Source organism: Schistocerca cancellata, chromosome 4 (genome assembly GCF_023864275.1).
Source record: "Schistocerca cancellata isolate TAMUIC-IGC-003103 chromosome 4, iqSchCanc2.1, whole genome shotgun sequence".
In the NCBI taxonomy this organism is placed as follows: Eukaryota; Metazoa; Arthropoda; class Insecta; order Orthoptera; family Acrididae; genus Schistocerca; species Schistocerca cancellata.
This window is the reverse complement of record NC_064629.1, coordinates 732,142,865-732,167,646: the sequence shown is the minus strand read 5'-3', so window position 1 is coordinate 732,167,646 and position 24,782 is coordinate 732,142,865. Positions and strand designations below refer to the sequence as shown.

Below are 24,782 nucleotides of genomic sequence, written 5' to 3'. Positions count from 1 at the left end.
TATCTTCTTTCGACCTTCAAGAACCACAGGTTGGTCCATTCTTAATCAATGGCAATTTAAATGGTGTTAAACATCAGACATTCTTCCAGTATTGCATGCAGACCTTCCTTTGTATTTTCAACAGACAATGTGGTTTCAACATAATGGTTGTCCAGCACATTATTCTGTAGCAGCTCAAGAAGTATATCACACGTACAACTGTCCGTGGATCGGAGGAGGCGATCCATTGTCTAGGCCTGCAAGATTGCCGTGTCTTACTTTGCCTGTCTTTTGTTCATGGGGGTCAACAATGCAAGATAATATGATCTAGCATATCACCAATGCATGTCAGCAGATTTCATGCACAGATAAATAAGCACAGTGACGTGGGTGGCGACATTTATGAACACTTACTGTGAAAAACTCTTACAAACAAGCATCCCATAGGGGAAAGGGCACACCTCAAATGAGCACCCCATTGGTGAGAGGACATGCATCAAACAAGTTTTTTACACAATTAATGAAACATGGTGCATTTTTTTAGCCATTCCATTTTTCTGAAGACAATACTGTTTGAGAACTCATTTTGGTATTTTTCTATAATGGTGCTATGTATCACGCAATGACAAAGGTTACACATACAAAAGTTATGTATTTTTCACATAGACTCTGATGCTACAACAAAAATAGGCTGTTCCTATTTAAGATACCAAAGTTGTTCCCTACCCCACCCCCTGGTAGTGGGGCAGGAGGGGATCAAACACTTATTTTCCATCTTTTGATTTGATGTGTACTTTTTGAGATATTTCAGTGTCTCAAGATAAAAAACACACTTTATATGCAAAATTTAATAATATGATATACATACCATTATTGTTACAATGAACAATATCCACACCAAGCTGAATCTGAATGGAGAGCAGTAAGTCAAAGTTTAAAGTCAAACTGCAAGTTGAAACAGCAAACAAGCCATGCCCTCTGTGAGAAAAATCAATGAATGAGCCAAGAACACACAGAGCATTGAGACTCCTGAGTTGCATTACAATCTCCTCCGCACAGAGTCAGGTGCATTGAACCGCTGCCAGGAGCCGTATAAGTGAGTGAGCCAGGAGCACAGTGACTCATGAGTCACATGCGATCCACTCCATGCCAAATCAGGAGCAGTAAGGGAGAACAGTGCTTCCACTCCACAGAGCATCATCTCTCACGGTGAAGCATTGAATGGGCCAACATGGCAGCTCTTTGCAAGCTGTCTTTTCCAATCAAATGCAGAAATAAAAGGTGAGAAATTGTTTTCTAATTAACTAATTGTTCTAAGGGAATGAACTTTTTTTGCTTTCTATTCTGTTCATGGCTGACAAAAGCTGTTCACAACAGTAAGGCATACAAACACATACACAACACATTTTATAAGGCTTTTTCTTTTCCCCTGACACAGACTGTCTCTTATTAACTAACTCAGGACAATGGGTGGGAAGTTAATGTGGCAGTCTACCCTAGAATCTTTGTTCTGCATACTGATGTCACTGTAGAAGCTTTCTGGAACCACAGAGCTATCATTCCTTTTTTCCAAGTCACTGATTGTTCACTCTGTGAAAGCATATAGTTCTTTGAATCAGTTCAGGAGTGGATTGCCCAACTCTACTAAGTTCACACAAGATCATTTTCCTTTGATTGCTATACCAAAAACTATTTTAAGTGACAATGGATCCCAGTTCAGTGGTAATGATTGGATTAAGTTTATAGATTCTGCAGGGATAAAGTATGTAAGAATCTCAGTATATCATCCCTCAAGTAATCTAGCAAGCCAATACACGAGAGAATTATGAAGGCTCTGCAGGACATACTACACTAATGAACATAGCTCTGCAGCGCAATATGTAAAAGATTTTTAACCCATAATAAACTGTGTGAGGTATAGATCAATGGGATTTTCACTATGGGAGGTGGAGTTTGACACAAAACCATCAAATCTGGTATCAGACCATGTTGATTCCCGCCCCCACAGACAGATGATGAGAAGTGTTGGAAACATTTGTAAGGGAGAAAATGAAGGGAAGAGCAATGCAACGAAAACAAAGACATGACAGAAAGATGAAGGTGACAGAAATAAAGAGTTGTGGATCTGGTGCTGCTGAGAAAAAAAGAGGAGTCAAGTGAACACAATAAGGCGACAAAGCAATTTTTTGAATTATATTATGGGCCTTTTGAGGTAATGGTGATTCCAATCCAAATGCATGAAGTTGTCTAAGGAACGAGGATCATGATGGAATGTGTTGGAGTAATTGGAGTAATACTAGAGAGAGAGAGAACTTTTTGGAGGGTAAATATTCTGTATTAGTCCTGAGAAAAGTGTATTAGTTCATCATTGATCATGTAATAACATTTTTGTAAGTTCGTCAAGTGTACTGTTCAGATTTTAACTTGTCTGTGGTTGTTATACACATGGCAGGACAGTACACTGAGCCATTTGATGAATCTGAGGGATATAGTTGCTGGGATTAATGGATATTTTTCTGGCGACATATGGGGGTTGGACTTTTAGCTTTGTTCTATATCTACATGGTTACTCTGCAATTCACACTTAAGTGCCTGGCAGAGTGTTCATCGAACCATTTTCATACTTATTCTCGACCATTCCACTCTCGAATGGCGCATGGGAAAAAGGAACACCTAAATCTTTCTGTTCGAGCTATGATTTCTCTTATTTTATTATGATGATCATTTCTCTCTACGTAGGTAGGTGTCAAAAAAATATTTTTGCATTTGGAAGAGAAAGTTGGTGATTGAAATTTTGTAAACAGATCTCGCCACAAAGAAAACCGCCTTTGTTTCAGTGACTGCCACCCCAATTCGCGTATCATATCAGTGACACTCTCACTCCTGTTGTGCGATAACACGAAACAAGCTGCCCGTCTTTGCACTTTTTCGATGTCCTCTGTCAACCTTACCTGGTAAGTATCCCACACCATGCAGGAATATTCCAGCAGAGGACGAACAAGTGTGATGTAGGCTGTGGGTTTGTCGCATCTTCTAAGTGTTCCGCCAACAAAGCACAGTCTTTGTTTAGCCTTCCCCACAATATTATCTATGTGGTCTTTCCAATTTAAGTTGCTCATAATTGTAATTCCTAGGTATTAAGTCAAATTGACAGCCCTTAGATTTGTGCGATTTATTGTATACCCAAAATTTATCAGATTTCTTTTAGTACCCATGTGGATGACCTCGCACTTTTCTTTGTTTAGCGCCAATTGCCACTTTTCGCACCATACATAAATTCTCCCTAGATCATTTTGTAATTGGAATTGATTGTCTGATGATTTTACTAGATGGTAAATTACAGCGTCATCTGCATTGTTGATGCTAAGTTGTATCACAGCTGGGTATTGTGCATGTTTCATGTTAAGTTTCAGAATTAAAATTCAACCCAAAGTTCTGATCTGTGCATTCCTTCAGCTTCGTTATTTTCCTTGATGAATTGCAATGATATAAATTCAGTGATTAGCAGTTTTATTTGAATAGCTTTGCCAGTTTCATATTTAGAGGTATGTATATGGAGGAGGATGGATGAACGAGCCACAGATTGAACTGATACCGTGGCCCGTTGCATTACAGTTCCACTAAATGACTATGTTACAGGTGTCCAGGTTAGGCATAAAGTAGCCAGGATGACTGGTCACATCCCAGTGTCACTGCCTGTCACTGATCGCGGTGGAAACCACATCAATGAGCATTGGTTCAGAATCCAATGCCATGGTGAAATATGGCACCTCTAGGGTCACTGGAGTAGCCTTGTCCTGATTCTTCTCCTCCTTCACAACCTTTGGTGAGCAGGATTATTGCACTGGTTTATCCACGACTGATGAGTGTGGGGATAGGCAAAGAGTGGGCAGCCCTGGGACCCACAGATCGTAGTTTCTTCAGCCATTGGTTGGCATCATACCAATAAACTGTGGGTTTCCTTGGAGAGGGGAACCAAAAGGGAGCCCCGTCACCACTACATGCCACAAGAGGAAGCTGCTCTTCCAGCCAGGTGAGGAAAGTGGTTCAGAAAGACTGTGCCACAGGAACCACAAGAGAGGAGGGCAGTGGAAGAACTGGTTTTGAAAAAACTAAAGTAGAGGGAATGTTGGTGGTTACTTTCACATAACTGGATGTCATATCAACAGGATGTAGGTGTTCATATTTTTTACATGCCTGAGTATACAAAAGGCTGTCAGTAGATTTATACACCTGTACTTTCTCTTCTTTACTGAAGACTGGGCAAACCAGTTAACATGGAGGATGGTGTTCTGTGCAGTTGACACACAAGGGTGGTTGTTCACAAGAACTACCTTCATGGAGTGATCATCTGCAGTTACCACATTTTGGGTCTACTGCAGAGGGGGTAACATATGCTCAAAGTATAGGCATCAGAAGAACTTCATGGGCAGTACGATGTAAGGTTTCATTTCACATCTATACACCATGACTAATTTTTTCCAGGAGGACATTCTACCCCAGGCAAATTAGTAAGAAAATCAGCAAATGGGGGAAAAATGTATAAATTTTTGAAACTTCAGGGAAATGCTCATGTGGGGTGAAGTAATAAGAAGCAGAAAAGTTCCCCTTCATAGGGAGGGGGGTGCATCCCTCTTATCCCCTGCAAAAGTCAATTTGTACCACATTTTAAATTTATGCACAAAAAGGCTCATGTTTCGAACAGAGTTCATATTAATAAATATATTCCTCACAAAATTGTATACAAAAAAGATCTTTTGCATCTTTTCATCCATACGAATGGTATTTGAGGTACAAGAATTGTAATAGAATTCTGTTAACATAATAGTTTGCAGTTTTTGTTACTTAACGAAGTATTAAAATGAAAAGCGTAATTAAGTGTATGGAAATATTTCATGGCTTATATATTCTACTTGATGATATTTCTTTTGCTATCAGTATTGTTGAAATCAAGAGTACATGTCAACAATGAAAATATCAAGTTCCCCTTCCGATTTGCTCTGCGCTCTCCTACCACTACTGTAACTGCCGTTTCTTCCTATCCGGTGTCCAGTTCAGTCAAGTTAACATTGTGAGCTGTCAAACTAGTGCCAGAGAGTTCTGTTTTGTGACAGTATTTATCAGTCTGTGGCGTTATGAAGTGCTTCTTCTTAGTCTCATTTCTTTTGTATGGACTGAGAAAACAATAATGCTGGACCCTACTACCTGTTTTATTTGTGGTAAATCTATTTTGGAAGGAGACACATCAATAGTGACAAAGAGCTTGGAAACTCTGATACACATCAGCAAGGAATGGAAGGATGGGAGCTCATAATCTTCTACAGAATGCTGGACTGATTGAAGTGCATATGGTATGTTGACATGATTATACTAAGGAACGTAATATAAGGAAACCAATTAATAAGAATGTGACACATGCAGATGATAAAAGTTTGAGATCCTCTTCCTCTTATCTATTCAATTTCAAAAAAGACTGTTTCCTATGTGCTGAAAAGAGTGACAGAGATGGAAACAAAAAACCACTCCACAAATGCCGTGGAGTATTTGAAGTTCGCTCATTAACTGTGAAACAAACACTGCTTGGGAAAGCTGAAAACGTGATGATGATTTCGGTAGAAAGGTTGCCGAATGTATCAACAGTGCTTTGTGTTTCGTAGCTGCAGAACCTGTTGTCATCAAGATTGCTATGCTAAATTACTGTCGAACCTCTCCTCTGTTCGAAAAACAGGCCCCCACTCAAGACACCAACTTTGATGTCGCTTTTCAAGAATTATGTAAATTTATAGATAGTTCAGAGGAATGGTTTGTTGCAGAAAGTTACTGAATGTCTCCCAGAAGGAGAGACAATAACTATAAAAACTCTGAAAAACAAACTGACTGAACACTTCAATGATGGGAGTCTTGTTTGCCACCATGCCAAAAAATCCCCCAGTTGTATGTTTTCGTGGCAGTGGCCACAAATTTTAAATCAATGGTACGATGAACGAGCTGTTCATGAAAAAGATGACAGAAAGAGAATAGTAGAAGTAGCAGCAGCAATTATCATCCATGAAGATATAAGAATGACTACTTATAGTATTGCCGATTATTCAGATATCAATGGTTTGACAAAGAATGTTGAAGTTGTGGTTGCTGACACTTTACACGAATTTTTGAAGGGTGTAGTTTTGTCAAAAAAGAAAGGTAGTTAACAGTTCCCTTTAAAAAAATGTACAGCAATATCCCATGTGATTGTATCAGCTACCAGGCCTCGTTCATTTATTACCCCACTGCAACTTGGTCTTGCAGTGTACTTGTTTCGTAAAGTGAGATCAAAAATCATTTTTGAAATTGTGTTGAATATACGTTTCTACTCTTCATATAGCACTGTGACTTTATCTGAGGCTTCTGACATTCAGTTAGGAAATCAAATTGTTTCAAATTATTCGTTCTCACAGTTCGTTTTCAATAATGTTGACTTCACTATGGCAACAATGACAGGCAACAATGACAGGCAAAGGTACATTCCATGCTATTGGTGGAATCAGGAATGTGACTCCTGGGAGAGTGATAGAACATCAGAAAGTAACAAAACTCTCTGTCATGCCAAGCTCTACTGAAACAGAAAGTGTCAAAAAATTAGTCTGGTAACATTCCGAAGGCAGAATAGAGTTAGAATTGAAGAAATTGTTCTGCAAAAGTCTACTCAGAGCAATCATTCGCTAAAGTAACAATGGCTACTAATCACGATTTTACTTGGATGATAGGAAAGTTTTTACACCTTTCTATTCCTCTATGGCAAGGTTTTATGGAGAAAATCACAACTGGTGAAGCTTATACGCAATCAGACGTATTAGCACTTCCATTCATCAACAACCCTCCCATAGATTATAGTACTATTTTAACTCCTTTAACTTATGCCATCACAGCGAATAAGAAGACCACACAGCAAACATGTATCGTGATGTTTGATCAACCACTCTACATAAAAGCTAAAGATATAGTTGCATTGGAGGCTAATGGAAGGAATGAGTTATTCACTAATATAGTTATTTGATTTAAATGCGTTCACTTGATAATGTCTTTTCTAGAAGCAATAGGATTCTTAATGAGAGACAGTGGACTCCCTCAACTTTTGGAGACTGTATATGCTGCAGCTTCTGTTCCCCGTATAATTTCTGGTCTCGTGCATACTTGGGGCCAATTCAGGCTCACACTGCAGTCATGTGTGCTCTTTCCATCATAATACTGGAGGAAATGGCAGTCATGGAGGAAGAGAAGCAACATATTACAGACTGTATTTCTGATTTGAGTAAAAAACGGTGCATCTTTCAGTGATTTGGAAAAAGATCAAGTGATTGAAAAACTTAAAAATAAATTTGTCAACACAATGGATGATATTAAGCACAGAAGGAAAACTTCCCAGTTATGGATCTAGCTTGTCGTTTTGGCATTGCATTTCATCCCGGCAGAACGTATGGGGAATTGGGAGCTCCATATAGAATGTGTGAGAGCTATGCTCCCAATATTCCATGCAACTGGACACTTTCCTTATGCTAAGGCGTGTCATTTGTACCTCCAGGTACATGGAAAAACTGAAAGAAACCATGAAAACCACAGAGTTCGATAAATACACCAAGGACAGCTTCTTCACAGTTCGACACTCTGATAAGTATTGGTGTGAAGTATGGACTGACATGACAATAGAATAAATGATTATGAAGAACCTGAAGAGTGTTGGAGGTGTTTCACACGGAAAAGGTTTCACGATAGTGTGCTGAACTGATAGATTTGTGGTATACCAGTAGCTCACCACATATGTGAAGCTATGGAAGAGATCTTCAATTTACATTTGGTTTCGAATGATCAACATGTTGAACTGAGGAGTGGGAGGACAGAAACTGGCGAGAAAATTCGCAGAACATTTCAGCTATGGTTGCAACAACACACTCCATTTGTTTATAAGGAGCAATTGTATTCATTAGGATCTGGATTAGTAGCTTCTCAGGCAGTAAACTTCTACAGTGCTGTGTGTGTTGGTGAATCAGCTCTTCGAACAATAGTTAGAGTCTAGCCAAAATTTGGTTCTCTGAAGCTTAAGCAATCTAGCATTGTTAGGACAATGGGCATCTCATCTGTTTGGCTTGGAAAAAATATAACTGAAGTAGATACAACACAGTTATTTCAGAGAATAGTGTGCATGTTTCATTCACCTGACAATTTACAGGATAGCTTCATGTATGGATTATCGAGTGTACCAAGGTCTCTGTTTGACAGCAGTAGATTGATGAGGAAAACAAAAAAGTCGTCTCTGTACAGTCTTTTCAATCATGTACCTGGAAGGAAAATTGACAATAATGAATCAAAGTACTTTGTAATAGATGGAGGGTTTTTTATCCAACATGTCGTGCGGCCTGAGAATGGAACTTTTGGTGACATTTATAAAACCTTAGTAGCCTATATTTGAGACATCATACAGACAATGTTGCTGTTGTATTTGATGGATATTCAGAAAGTTATCTGAACATAAAAACTACTGAACACCAAAGGCGAATGATGAAACAGACCTCACGAGGAATTTTCTTTAGTGACAAGATGTTATGTACAGAATCACAGTCCGCCTTTATTAGTAACCTCAGCAATAAGGAAATGTTTATGACACAGCTTGTGCCAAAACTAGACAGCTTTGGTACTGAAACCAGGATTGCAGATGACTATGTAGATGTTGAAATTGTTGCAAAAGCAGTAAGTACCTCAAAATTTTACCAGCAAGTGATTATAGTGGGTCAAGATGTAGATCATCTTGTGCAACATATTGCTCTTGCTCCAGACAACACAGACATAATACTGATGAAGGAAGGTAAAGGTAGCATCAGAACAAGGTGCTACAGTTCTAAAGATATACATAACTCCTCACTCATTCACGAATGCAAGAATTCAATATTGTTTCTTCATGTAGTAAGTGGTTGCGACAACACTTCAGCCTTTGGGAAAGGAAAGCTGCAAGCTTTCCAACTATTCAACTGCTATCCCCAACTTCATAATATCCCACAGATATCCAACGATCCTGCTTCCTCTCCTGATACCATTGCAAAATCAGGAGAGAAATTTATAATCTCTCTCTACACAAAAACAGTGGTTTGTCTTGATAATGACAACTTAAATGCCATTTGATTTAAATGTTTTAATGCACTTGTGGGTCAGGCAAACAGTGCTGTCATACTCTCTCATTTGCCACCCACTACTGATGCAGGATGCCTCCACTCTTACCTAGTTTACCTACAAGTCCAGCTATGGCTGGGGAACAACTTGGATCCCAGAAACTGGGGCTGGAGGGAATCAAACTCATCCCTCTCCCCAATTCAAATAAAATGACCACCTGCTCCAGAGAAAATACTGCAACTGGTTTCATGTGACTTTACTCAAGGCTGCAGAAGAAAGTGTGGATGTATGAAGGCTGATCTACATTGCACAACACTTTGCAAAAACTGTCATGGACAAAGCTGCACTAATGTGCCTCGCAGTGATTTGACAGAAGATTTGGATGACGGTTTTATGAAAAAAAGAAAAAAAAACCAAGAATTTATTTGCTTGATAGGTATTGCAGTATTTTCATTGTCTACATCCTGTACATATAATTGTAAATACATTACAGCAAAAGTAATTGTTGATTAGTTTTACAATAATTTTTAATTTTCAAGGAAAATGATTTTCATTCCAATAATTTAATTCGCATAAATCTAAAGTAAAACAAAATTGTTCTGTATAAATAAAAGTCTGTTTTAAAAGAAATTTCACTTTTTTTACCTCCAAATTTTAGCACTCAAACTAATTGCCTTGCTTAAACATGCATCTAACCACATCTGCGTAGAATTTCACCAGAAATATTTTCTGTCACATAAATAACTTCATTAAATGAACCTTTTTCATAAAGTTTGAAAAAAGGAAAACAAATTACATTAAGGGGTGGGGGATGGGAAGCTCCTTCAATAGGGGAGGGAACTTTTCTCTTTTTTACTTCCACATCCCCTAAGCATGTTCTTCGAAAGTATCAAAACTTTATAAATTTTTTCCCCCATTCTTCCTAATTTGCCTGGACTATTCCCTTCAAAGGCTAAGGTGAATGTGCTCGTATCTGTTCGATCACAGTTGGGACCTTTTTGGACATGTTGGATAAAATGTACACCTCATCACTCAAGATTAGCTCGCAGCTGCTTGTCTGTCTGGAGTGTAAGGTCTCAGTATAAGATGATTCCTTGGACCATATTCAGTCTTGTGTAGGACAATAATCACTGATATATCACCCAGATGTTCACATGCCTGAAGAGTTGTAGATTCTGTAGCAGAGGAAGATTTAATCAGTAGCAACCCATTGCACATTTTTCCCAATGACTCAACTTTTCAAACTTTATCTTCAATGTGTGTCACAAAAAATAACGGTTTCATTGAAGTAAAATTATCTCTGTCTGTTAGAGGACATACCAGGTATTGGATAAATTGTTTTGCTCCTAGTCATCTGGCTTGTCTGTCTCTCCATGGGGATAGTAATGGTAGGGAAAGCAGTGATGGTACAGACAGCAGAGTGATAGTAACTGTCCACATTGAAATTTCTATACTTGTCTGATGAGATGGCCAGATCAAGTTTTGGTTTAATTTGATATGTTGTACGTCCAAATGTCCTCCTGATCCACCTACTAGCATCAAGGGCTCTCCCCATGGGTGCCACCCAGCTGCAGCAAAAGCCACCTGGCATGATGGCCTTTGTCGGGAGTCATGATGCCCAGGAAGATCAGCATCTACTCCTAGGCATGTGTGAGAAGCTAGCAGCTCAGGTAACAACAGTGTGATCCCTGTTTTGTTAGGGGCCTCAATCAAAAGGGTAAATAACGACTTCACCATTTTGGATTGGCTACGGCATTCGATTTTAAGTGCCAAAAAGAACCTGCTCAGGTATTGTATGCAGATGATCTTTAACACTGCATGGAGTGGGCACTATTTAAATCCATGTTAAATCCAATTGGTCCACACCACATAAAAATTTGGAAAATGAGGTCAAACCCAGAAAGGAGACCACAAATTATTACTTCAGCCAACAGGTGCTGAACAAAAGAATATTCCAAGAAAGGAAGGGAGAAGCTAGGGAATAGCTGGGGCGACATCAAAGGCTGACATCATGAGAAAAACGAACAAGAGATGGAAGGAGCGACATACATGAGACATTTCAGCACAGAAAGGAAACATGTGCTGCAATAGCCTTGGGCCCCGTGTTTGCCACATACACTATGTGATCAAAAGTAACCAGACACCTGGCTGAAAATTACTTACAAGTTTGTGGCACCCTCCATCGGTAATGATTGAATTCAATACGGTGTTGGCCCACCCTCAGCCTTGATGACAGCTTCCACTCTCACAGGCATATGTTCAATCACATGCTGGAATGTTTCTTGGGGAACGGCAGCCCATTCTTCAAGGAGTGTTGCACAGAGGAGAGGTATCGATGTCGACTGACATCGATGAGGCATGGCATGCAGTCAGCATTCCAAAGCGTCCCAAAGGTGTTCTATAGGACTGAGGTCGGACTCTATGCAGGCCAGTCCATTATAGGGATGTTATTGCCGTGTACCCACTCTGCCATAGGCCGAGCATTATGAACAGGTGCTCGATCATGTTGAAAGATGCATTCACCATCCCCAAACTGCTCTTCAACAGTGGGAAGCAAGAATGTGCTTAAAAATGAATGTAGGCCTGTGCTGTGATAGTGCCACACATAACAACAAGGGGTGCAAGCCCCTTCCATGAAAAACACGACCACACCATAACACCACCACCTCCGAATTTTGCTATTGGCACTACATACACTGGCAGATGATGTTCACTGTGCATTCGCCATACCTCACCCTGCCATTGGATCGCCACATTGTGTACCATGATTCGTCACTCTACCCAACATTTTTCCATTGTTCAATTGTCCAATGTTTACGCTCCTTACACCAAACGAGGCATCGTTTGGCATTTACCGGCATGATGTGTGGCTTATGAGCACCTGCTCGACCATGAAATCCAAGTTTTCTCACCTCCTGCCTAACTATCATAGTACTTTGCAGTGGATTCTGATGCAGTTTGGAATTCCTGTGTGATGGTCTGGATAGATGTCTGCCTATTACACATGACTACCCTCTTCAACTGTTGGCAGTCTCTGCCAGTCAACAGATGAGGCTGGCCTGTATGCTTTTGTGCTGTACATGTCCCTTCATGTTTCCACTTCACTATCACAACAGAAACAGTGGACCTACGGATGTTTAGGAGGATGGAAATCTTGCGTACAGATGTACGACACAAGTGACACCCAATCACCTGACTACGTTCGAAGTCCATGAGTTCCATGGAGCACCCCATTCTGCTCTATCATGATGTCTGACTACTGAGGTTGCTGATATGGAGTACCTGGCAGTAGGTTGCAGCAATATGCACCTAATACGGAAAACATATGTTTTTGGGGGTGTCCGGATACTTTTGATCACATAGTGTACATACAAGAGTGTCATGAGCCCCCTGAGAGTCCTACATACTGTTCCCAGAGAATTCATGTTCATTTTCTATCCTTCAGGATAATGAACAGTTCCAGTGTCGCCAAGTATAGCTGTGTTCACAGTGGCACTGACAACGGTCATCACACACTGTCGCCAGATATCGCCCCATAACTTTGGCTGACACCGTGGCCGTAGTGCATCCGATCTCCTCCATCAGTTTTTGGCAGGGCCAAGGAGGTTAGGTTAGGTTAGAATCTATATTATGTATGAAGTAGGTTAGATTTTAAACTCTTAGGGTGGGGTGGATACAACGTGTCTGTGCTTGGATAAGAGTGCTGCACAGTGGCTTCTGCTGTTAAAAGAGACACCAAATGCATGCGAATGAGCTTTCCTGTCTCATAAAGAATGTGGCTAGTACTATACACTCTGTTGTCTGGTATCAGAATGACCACACAAGTTTTAAGAATATACAACATGATGGGAGAAACATTCTGTTACACACCTGAGATGATTCGTGGTGACCTTCAAAAGCAAGTTATAAACGCACTGTTTCATGGTATTTATTTAAAGTTGTGCAGACACACGTCAGTTAACCTTCAATGACTGTCATTTCGCACACGAGTGAAAGACAAGCATAAAGTGCAGAATACGATACTCTGGAAACCTAAGGTACTTAAAAGTGGAAATACGTACTGCACACCACATTTGCAAACTGTTTCATGTTAATAGCATTACTACCCTTCCGGCATAAAACGCAAGTAAGCAGTGATGATTATTTGTAGACAACAAATGACATCCTACCATGAAAAAGGTCCAGTACAGTACCTATAAGCAAATAAGATATGCCACCCTTTTCGTCTGAAGAAATTATTTTTTGAGTTTATAATCTAGGCCTAAAATTTTCAATAAAGACTTTGCCTATTTGAGGTTTCAAATAAACCTCTGATATCAGTCCATCTGATATCCGATTATGATATTTTCATCCTCAGGATGCCACAAACTCTCCCTTTCTTGGATTAAACTTGTCAGTTTCTCATGCTCCATATTTTGTGTGCGAGAACGTCGCTTGATACAACTGAAGAAAACAAACCTATTTGAGTTTCAACGATTGTCATCTGAAGCCTGTACATTCAAGAGATAAGAACGGCTGTAGTATGACCACCCACGTAGTGGCATAATTATTTGAAAAGATTGGCTGTCTCTGGCCGATGTTGGTCATTGGTGGAATCCACCGATATTAGAGCGACATTCAGAATTTCTATACACCTTCTGGTAAGTCTGTAATCATATCTGTAACAGTACATGGAATATAGAGTGAGCCCAGTAGTTGGTTTATGAAGGCAAATGTATTATACCCATGCAATTTAGCTGCCAATGAATCACTCCATTTCAGTTACATTTGTGTTAAAGGATGACAGTGTCTGCTGCACAGAATATACATTTGTCTGATAAACAATCAGTTCTATTTACTCAGAGCCAAATAGTTTTCTGGGATATTGCAATGAGTTTCACCACATGAGTCATGTAATTCTTGCGATAGATCTGATTCCATATGCATGATATCTTGCTTCACCGTATCTTGCTTCACCAATTTTAACTAAAAAAAGGAGAAAGAAAGAAAGAAAGAGAATGAATCAACAAATCGAAGAACAGGGACTGAGCCGACCTAGTTCATCACACACAATCCTATAAATGTTAATTGCGACACAACATCAAGTATAAACATGATGTAGTGTCCAACAAGATGATATCTAGATTGGTGACACATAGGGGATCTCAGTGAAAACATATATTATTTGACAGTGTGAAATCTCGAGGCTTTGCTGCTATTACCTGAACACATATTAGTCCCTACAGATCACTTACTCATACGTGCACACAAAAAGTATTGATACCAGCAATATTTGCATTTGGACAAATTGTAGATTCCGATATAAACATAACTTTGGCAGAATTTTTCTTGCTGGCAAATACACCATTGCCTTTGTATTGCTCAAGTACGCCATCAACTTTGTTTAAAAGTGTCCAAGATGTTATACTTCGATTAAATGAACTTTCTTTTTGAAGTTTCAGGGAGTCAATTGGTAGGGGGCTAGGTACTACCCAATCACAGATGTTTCTTGAGCTTCACATGCTGGTTCTGCTGCCTGTTCTGCTAGCAAAACAGGCTGCATGGGTGAGAAGGGGGCCAGGTGAGGTAGGCCACAAGGGGGGTAGGGGAGGAGGAACAGACGTAGAGCCACATATGCATTGATGTTACTACAGATGCTATGGCCACCATCACTGTGTGGCTCCTTTTTTTTTTGGTGCGAGCACAACTATCAGTTGCATGAGTACATGGCATGCTGCGTAAGAGCTGGCAGCTTCCAACCACTGATAACTGTCACTCACAAAGTTATTTTAATCTAAGGACGGCACACCACTATCAGACCCTTGAATTAGTTGACTAATATTTCTGTGAGGACTATGAGCTGCAAATTCATTAGCCTCACCATCAATAATAAACTCAAGTATGCACTGCCAGCTTGACATGTGAGAGTGTTTGTATAACCATACCAATGCACAGAAAGACAAGTAATACACAATGCACATCTTGTACGAAATTAGTGTAGCAAATTATTTTAATATTACCAAACCATGTGTCTCCATAACAGATCACAGTAATAGTGTGAAGACTTAAAATAGTTTTTAACTGCTTCCATACATGCACAATGTCAGTTAGTGACTTTATTTTTAAGTTTAAGTTGTCCTATTATGGTACGTGAACACACACATGGACTAGGAGCTGGTGGCGTTGCAGTGTGGAATCCCAAGTTTCGCTACACCACTGAGCATGAAATACAGAATCTAGTATGTCAGATTATTGCCTTGAGGAGAGGAACATGGCCAATGAGATGACATTGTTTTCACCTCTCAAGCAGAACTGAGGAGCCAGCATATTTGGTGGATTTGATTTATAGTATGTGTATGTGGTATGGATATCAACTGTTCCAAAGCATCGGCAAACTGAGGATCCCTCAAAAATGCTTCATTTTAGCTACAATTTGTTATAATAAAGTGATATATAATTACATATTGGTAGATAAAGGCTTCCTGTATGTGATGTTTTACATTATAATTTGTGTGCAATGTAAGTATACCATTTCACTGCTACAGCACAATGGTGCTCTATCAAATCATGCCATTTTGATACAACCTGTCACAGTTACATATCAAAATATAATGACAGTTGAAGATAGAGTCTTTACACAGTGTATCCCAGATATGGAGGCTTAGTTTCTTGTGGAAGTGGACCTTTGTTGACAGCATTGCAAATTGTGAAGCAACAGGTAGCAAGTTTGCACCTACCTCCTTCCAAATTTCTTTTCCTCACCTGGATCTTTCTTATTAATTTAATAGAAGAATTACCTGTAGTAGTCAATGTTACTTATTTCAAGTAAGGTATTTGCTGCAGTTCTCATTGCAATGGCCATCAAATGGAATGTTTCCCCAGTGGTTAGAAATCTTAACATAACTGCTACTCTGTCAGAAAGTAAACACACATTACACTGGAAGTTTTTGCTATTATGAAACTTTGTGTAAGATATATGTATATATCTATCTACCCCTTGGTTTTATGGACTGCCTTACATTTGTATCTTGTCAGTAAATATCTTTTTCAATGGTGGTGAGCAGCCTAGAAAAAATCTCTTCTTCATTTCATATGGAATTGCGAAACCAATCTCTATTCTGAAATCTATGTAGTGTAGTATGTTACTTCGGTGTGATGATAGTCAATGCAACACTGATAATATGGATAACATTTAAATTGAAACAACAATCAGCCACAAGTATGGTTTGGAAAGGTTTATTTGAATCAAACCATGACCAGTTTCAGATTTCTTATAAATCTATCTTCACATGGTTGTTACAGACTCAATTGTTCTCTTGCTGGGCCCTCAATTTGTATACGTTATTGGTTTACAGCAGTGATATACGATTCTGTGTGATGAACTCGTCCTGCATTTTTGTTATGAGTTTTAAAAATAAACACATTTATGGACATGCACCTTCAGATGTGGATTTGTAAGAAACCCGAAACTGGTCACGGTTTGCTTCAGATAAACCTTCCTACACCATTTCTGTGGCTCGTTGCTGTTTCAGTTATAAGGTTCATAGTATTACAGTCACAGTTCTAAAATTGTCAATTTTTGACAAATAGTGAGAATAATAAGGATATTATGTATGTGCAAATTAACATTAGACACTGTATTTTAGCTATATTCAACTTAAAACAAAAAATGAGATAAAAGTTCAATTGAGTTAACTAATAACTTATAGTAGTATTTATGTCAGATCATTTACAGCATTATTCACTGTTCAAGTTATCGACAAGTCCAGAATTTTCTTCGGAAATTCCTCCACTTTTCTTCAACAACCACCACTAGAGTTAACACAGCTATTTTACACCTCCATTTTCATAAAGAAACCATGTGATTTCTGCACCAGATGGCACAGACTGCCACTGGAGAGTGCCGAGATCACAAGTCACACTGAGGAGCACATTCCATGCGATGTACCACGTCATTTCAGTGTGTGCAGCAAACACAACTGACACCACGTCTGATGGGCTCCACGGTGAGAGACGTGTCCTGTTTGACGACGCCTTTAGTAGATGATTGACTGATTTAACACCACTTTCTAGACCAACTTTAGTCAATGAGGTGCTGGTTCTGCTGCTGCCTCCACTCCTGCCATGCTTAAACTGTCAACCTATTTCAGTGAATGAAGTACCTCTCCTTCATTACAACAAAGCACTTTTCCACAACAGTTTACTGCACTTTAAATACAGCTTGAGCCTATGGGACTGGCCGGTCATACAGGGTCGGTTGGGATTAAGGAACTCTATTGCGAAGTAATTGGCTCTTGTTCAGCGGGTAGTCTGGCATCAGCCAGAAATTTGAGTGAATTGTGGTAGTATGATGGGAGTGGTAAAATCGAAGCATCAAAAGTAACACTGATGCCAGAGGTGAGAAATAATTGCATGAGAGAGAAAAGTCATGAGCTGGGCCAGCCATCAGGACACAGGGCAGGCGAGATCTCTCTGAGGCTCATCTGTGGTGAGAGGCACCTCACCAACGACTGACACCCTTAACCAAATGCAAGGGTAAGACAATAACAGAACTACTACTCAGGTGGAGAGAAGATCCATAACAGTGACAGTGAAAAGTCTAAAAATGTAGAACCAACAACAGTAAAACAAGATGAGAAAAATAATCACATGGGTAGGGTGTGGGTGCAGTTGTGTCCCCTAGGGCTTTGCATGCAATGAAGGAGATGTCCTGCCATTAATCATCCCACCATCGACCTGAAACAGTTACAGTGTTAAAGATGGGGATAGAGCCCCCTCTTTCAGACCCGAGGTACAATAAAAACCTGTTCAACTGTTCTTCCATCATCAGCTTGTATCCAGGATAAGGAATCATTAATGTCTCATATTCATCCTGAAAAAGTAAAATAGGGTGTGACAAAAAAAAGGACTCAGTGCATCTAAAAGTAATTAAAAAACAGACTAAAAGAGGGATGACCTTTACCACAACTGGTCCAACTGCACCCCAAAAGCATTTTAAGACATTAGATCTGAGACTAAAAACTACTTTATCGTAGGAAATGAAGAACCAGTTCAACTTTCTGTAAGTTGTCTGCTAACATTAGAGGCAAGGAGTCAGAAGGACCATATTTGGCAGAGAGAGCTAGGAGGAGGATGAGGCATTTTGCCAGGATGTAAGCTGTTGTATGTACAGCTTTGCAACCACAGCGTGAGGGTGACTCGTTACACAAGATAAAACTAAATGTTAACCTATTATGACTGATGCAGAGGCAACATAAGATGATGGGTTCCTTCCAAGAGAAATGGAAGGAACAGTGTCATGCAGCCATAGCTTCCTTGATAGCAAAGAATGTACTCGAATGGGCAGCAGCCCTCCACATGATAGTCGTCCAGGACGGTTGGATAGTTTGTTTCTCTGATATCCACATAACTTGGGACACAGAGAAAGACAAGTCAGCAGATAGTACATTTCATATCAGAGAGATGAGTACAAATATAAGATATCACAGGATGACAAGAGTAACATCAATCAGTAAACTGGAGACTCATTGAGTCACTACAAATTAAGCTGCAGGCTGGGGAGGTCTATTTAATAAAATGCTGTGCTCTGTCAATGGCTATCAGCTCCACCATGAAAACACTACATGTTCCTTGCAAAAAATGATGTTCCTGACTGGTATAAGATGTAAAAGCATATCCCATCATATGCATGGCTTTGGAGCTGTCAGTGTAAATCAGCTGTAGCACCCTGATACTAAAAAAGGGCTGAGAGGAACAGATACCTAAAGGTCATGGGGCAACTGATACTTTAGCTCTTTAATATAAATCAATCCTAATTTGTGGCCAGGGTACTAACCAAGATGGAAGGGAGAACACTCTAAGGGAGTAGGTGGAGGACCCGGCGAAGAGTCTCAAGGTGCATTCTAACTGGAAAACCCAGCCGAAGGTGGTTGTCGGGAGGTCAACACCCCTTGTATGAAAAAAGGAATTTGATAAGTCCGACAATTAGGAAACCATCATATGGTGATAGTGGAAGTCAGCAAGAGTTGTTACTGGCAGGATGGAGGATTTTAAATCCTGCTTCAGCGAGCCCACCTATGGGACTAGTGAAAAAGGTGCCAATGGCCAGTCTTACTCCACAATGATCTACCGGGTCCCATAATTTCCAAACCAAAGGTGCTGCTGAGCCACAAACTGGGCAGCCATAGTCCAGTCATGATGAGATCAAGGCCTGGTAAATATGGAGTGGAGTAGAGTGATCAACATCCCAAGAGGTATGGGTGAGGAAGCAAAGAGAAAATATGGGGAGCAGCCAGGTCAGCTTCTTATCAAACAGGAGTCTCAAAAATCAAGTCCTAGCGAATCCCAAAATTCAAGAATCCAGCATAATTGTTGGGCTGCTGCCATTCGAAATAGTCTGCAGAGCATGTTGGTCAGGCTAGTCAGTTGTTAATTGTCGATGGACATTGCGTTTTTACATGGCTTAAGGATTGGGATGATGACAATATATTTCCATTTCGAATGGGAAACACCTTCTAGAAAAATACACCTAAGACTCTGAGGACCATCTGATCATGAATCAATTCAGGGCCTACAGCTGTATTGTGAGAAGTCAAGAGCTTGAAACAGTTCTTAGTCAGTGAACTGATCATTATAAAATTCAAAGTTACAGGGGTGAGGGACAGGGGGTGTCTTCAACTTGTGGTCAAATGGGGGAAAAAATCCTTAAGTTGGATATGAAAGGGAGTGGTGATCTGAGTCACAGTCAAAGAAAATATCCTCTTTGAAAATCTGAAAGAATGAAAAAAGTACTAGTCAATCTAATTTTCCCTGCTGAGTGTGAATCATGTGAATCTAAATGAAAGCAGCATTTATGTGCTACTTTTATACAGTGCACTATTGAGACCAAAATTAAACACCTATTTTTTTTTTTTTTGATAAGACACATTTTATTTTTATGATAAGTACATTACTTTGCTCTACAGAATATAGATTCCTAAACAATGTATATCTAATAGGTATTTGCTCTACAGAATATGGATTCTTAAACAATGTATATCTAATAGGTATTTGCTCTACAGACTATAGATTCCTAAATAATGTATATCTAATAGGTATTTTCTCTACGGACTATAGATTCCTAAATAATGTATATCTAATAGGTAACTTCAATTAAGGAACAATTTCTTCTACATGGTAACTACAAATATGAATGAATACTATTACTCCCAATACTCCCACAAGTACATATTATTGGAACAATTTGCAATTGCAAGTAATATATCATGAAATCTCTTATCGAGTCGCATATATAATGCAAGACCATTCCGCACTTCAGTCTGCACCTGTGAAGAGAAAATGATACAGAATTAAATTTCACAAACAGACAAAAACAGATGTCTCACCTACAATTACACTTTTACCCATCCAATTCAATCTCACTGCACAACTGCAAATATGAATTTCACTCTTCACAGAGACGCATGCCACAGAGTGTCTATGCCACATAGTGACTCTGTCCACAAAATGTTTCACTTCTAAATACACTGGACTCTTTTACCACAAAGTATATGCATATAACGGTTACTCCGAGTTGTTACACTTGCCACCATTTAAACACCCAGGGATATGGAATGAATGCTACATCCATGAGCCGAAATATGGCACTTTGCGGCTAAAATATTAATGTTCATCCCAGGTGTTCAGTGCACTGTAATTATACTACTACTTTTGTGTACAGTCAGAGTCCTTCACTTGAGGTGGCCAATACAACTGACCACCCCTCAGAATTTTAAGTCCTGCCGTATGGACAATCTAGCAACACTGTAGGGTGCGGAAGTGTATGGGAGAAGTGCCATCACTCTTCATGTGTTGTTAAATTGCTGTATTTGCTCCTGGCCTAGTGGAAAACATCAAATAATGTAGATATTAAGTACCGAGTTTGAGTCCACTCCATTCATTAGATTTTTAAATTGCATTTCAGTTGGCTGCTAAAGTTATCAGTCTGGTAACTTGCTTCACTTTATGACCCACCTATAACAGTAAAAATTTCCAGAAACTATTCCGCTAAACAGTTCTTGGCTGCATCAAGTTCAAAATGGTTTATGTTCTTGAGTTTCCTCGCCCTACAGCAGCCGCCGGCCACCAGCTGTAGCCATACGCCACCAGGTGAATGCAGCGCAGAGCTACGAGTGTATTTATCAACTGCAATTTCCTTATTTGAAGTTCTAGTATTTATTTTGCAATTATGTATTGAATTTTGCATACTTGAAATTTATGAACACTGTTGCAGAGTAGTGAAATAGACATGCAAGTGGAAAATAGGTCTAACATCTGCGATGTATTATTTGCTTTGGATTTAATACAGGGGTACAGGCAGCAGAGGCACGTCAGAATCTTTGCGAGGCGACTGCCTTTATGAAAAGCGTGTCAGAAAAGGATTTTCTTCATTCAGGAAGTCTCGGTGGGAGAAGTGATGAACTGTAACCATTTAAGCATCATGCAACATTTTCATTCAATAGGTAAGGTTCGAGAAGATGGGCATAGGAGTTGGGTTGTTTTGGGGGAGGAGACCAGACAGCAAGGTCATCGGTCTCATCGGATTAGGGAAGGATGTCAGCGGTGCCCTTTCAAAGGAACCATCCCGGCATTTGCCTGGAGTGATCTAGGGAAATCACGGAAAACCTAAATCAGGATGGCCGGACGCGGGATTGAACCGTCGTCCTCCCAAATGCGAGTCCAGTGTGCTAACCACTGCGCCACCTCGCTCGGTGGCATAGGAGTACTCCATGCTCTAGTTCAAAGCAGCAAAAATCAAAGCGGTGATTGTTACTGTAGTTTTGCTTGAATGTCGTCAGTTCATACACTGAACTTGTCTATGCAACATTGTTATAGTTGGTAAGTTATGATACCTTTATGTTAACTTTTTAAGAATAAATTAACAGCTCGGCTATAACAAGAGTCATATACTCAAGCAAAGGTCAGTGTGAACATATTTTGAAACTGTTGGCTGAAAAAAGGTGTTGTGCACTAGCAGCTTTTTCCCAGGGGTGTGTCCATTATAGCTGGTATTTGTTGCCAACAGACACCTTCAGTTGCAATGTAAGAAAAAGACAGACAAAACTGCATTGGCGGTTCTTACCAATCAATAACATAGTCTCCTGATTTCAAAAACAAAACTATCCAGGAGATGTTTGGGAAATTATATATATATATATATATATATATATATATATATGAAAGACTTCATAATCTATGAATAGGGACAGGAAAAATTTGTTTAAATGATAACGCGATGAATAATGTGAATTTGATGGTTTTTAAGGAAATAACACGAATTCAGCAGTTTTTAAGGAAGTAACATGAATTCAGTGGTTTTTAAGGAAGTAACACAAAATCTGTGTTTTTCAACAAAAGTTCTCATAAGAAGTGTTGTAAAAGTAATTGTGTCAGTGACATATTCAATGTTGAAATGTTCCGTGTTCAACTATCGCACTAGTTTTTGCAGTCATGACATCACTAGTGGCCTTTCGACTATTGACTTCTGCGAGCATGTACTAATGAACACTGTGTGAATTTCGATTATTTATTTCTTTTGTAGTGTATGTGCTGCAGTATGCCATTTCAAAGCACAATAATATATATATTTTTTTCCATTGCAGCATCATCAACACAGTCTGGATCTTTTGTTACGTATCTAACACAAGTGTTTGGAAGGAGGTGGGTGTGAACATGGCCAACACCATTATCAAGCATTGAGCTTATGATTCAACCACTTTTTACAGTAAAAGTAAAGGAAAAAATCCAAATGTGTAATACAAGTATGTTCTGCAATAAATGATGTTAACATTTCCGTCTGATTAGAGGTTGAAGAATGAAATAAATATTTGGACATTTATTTCCGAATATGTGATGAGTTACGAATAGTTGGTGAGGCAGGTATCTTACAGGACACCATTAACTCCTGCGATGGAAACGAGCAGCTATAAAATTCATCTTTTTGGATTTCCAGCACACTGGATTAATAACAGGACAGCAACCTGTGTTAACCAGTTTGATGTAGAAAACAGCCAAAGTTGCAAAATTCAGTTACTTTTGTTTAATTGAAGACTGATTTCATGTATCAGAATCCATTCTCAGATCATCCTAACAAAGAACAAGGTGTACTATGTGATAGCATGCAAATGACGTTAATATTGTACAAGTTTGTGTTTAAGCCATTAATCAAGTTTACAGAGACCATTCATTGACAGGACAACTGTTTTGGATATACTCGCTGCTAACCCTTGCGAATAAACAATATTGTGCGCAATACAAATAGCAATGAGGTATTCAAGGCTGAGAGCATATTTTTCTGCATGCATTAACTTATGAAAACTTTAATTAATATTGATATGATTGTTTTCAAATTTCATTGAAATAAGGTTTGTTTAAGCAGTTACCAGACAGCTTGCTGCGCATGCGCAGTTGAAATTTTGTAGAAGCAGTGCCTCTTCCTGCTTCTGGCTACTTGGAATGTGGCTGTTTGGTGCATAAACAGTGAGAGTAAGCAGCCAGAATCTACCCGGAAAAAATTTTCTGACGCTATCGAGCTGCCAGTTGCGCACATGCGCATAGCTGCCTGAGTTAGAGGGGGGTACACTTCACTTGACTTGTGTTTTGTTTGTGGCGTGTTTTTCAATCGTTTGGAAGCTATTGCCGTTCCCGTGTTAGGATACTCATTTTTATCATCTGCCTTTTTTTCCCATTATATTCTTACTCTATAGACTCGGCTGCGAACACGTGTGGTCTGTGAAAATGCCGGAGCCTACAGTAACTGATAACGAAAGGATGTGAGAATTTGAAATTGATGGTTTATATGCTCCTTAAGTTAACAGTGTTTTGTACCAAAGTTTCATGAGAGACCTATCTTTGTTAGCTTGTTGCCTTATTCTCCTTAAAAAAAACCTTTTCAAATGTTTTCTAGTTTTTACTTCTCTGATGTAAGGATGAACTATGCTTATTTTGTTTGAGGATGGATTTCTGTTTTTACACCACTTGTCCAGATCTTGGTAAAAACAGCTGAAAATGCAGTACATAAATGAGCCTTACTGTCAGTTGTACATATGTGTAAAAGAGAGAGAGAGAGAGAGAGAGAGAGAGAGAGAGAGAGAGAGAGAGAGAGAGAGAGAGAGACTATGTTAAAATTAAGTATTTTTGTATCAAAAGACTGTGTTATTGATAGGTAGCAGATACTTTACTGATGGCGCATTTCACACTTGTAGTGCATCTTCAGATCATTCTTGAGCCACAGAGGTGGTCTCCACACCTCAAGAACAATATGAAGAAGTGCAAAACCTGTCATCAATAAAATATCTGCACTGTACTATTATTTTCATTATTACCTTTGGTATTTAAATAATTATTTGTATCAAAATTTTTTGTTAATTTTTCTCTACACTTGTCTCATGTTTCATGTATCTTAAGAATAGTTCCATTTTCAACATGGCATTGAAAAATGGTTAAATTTGACAAAAATAGATAACTGACAATAGAAAAAGCTTGCCAGAAAATAACACCGACAAATAACACCGAAAAGTGCAAAAAATAACACCGATTTTGGACATATAACAACTCCGATTTTTCCATGTCCCTATCTATGAATAACAAATTTCCATATCAAGTAGTCTACTGTGCACAGAAACAATATGCCATATCCTAAAATT

At 39.2% G+C, this 24,782-nt stretch overlaps 1 protein-coding gene across 3 annotated transcripts in view; it reads right to left on the bottom strand.

Moving 5' to 3' along the window:
- Positions 1-20,059: 20,059 nt before the first annotated feature.
- LOC126183827 (uncharacterized) overlaps positions 20,060-24,782 on the bottom strand; it is a 147,377-nt gene continuing 142,654 nt past the window's right edge. For 2 of the 3 annotated variants that reach the window (XM_049926084.1, XM_049926083.1), the window contains exon 10: positions 20,156-20,423. In XM_049926084.1, coding sequence (XP_049782041.1) covers positions 20,301-20,423 — 123 coding nt within the window. In that variant the 3' untranslated portion in view covers positions 20,156-20,300. Of the gene's footprint in view, positions 20,424-24,782 lie in introns of all 3 variants that reach the window. The other variant, XM_049926085.1, reaches the window with a different exon arrangement.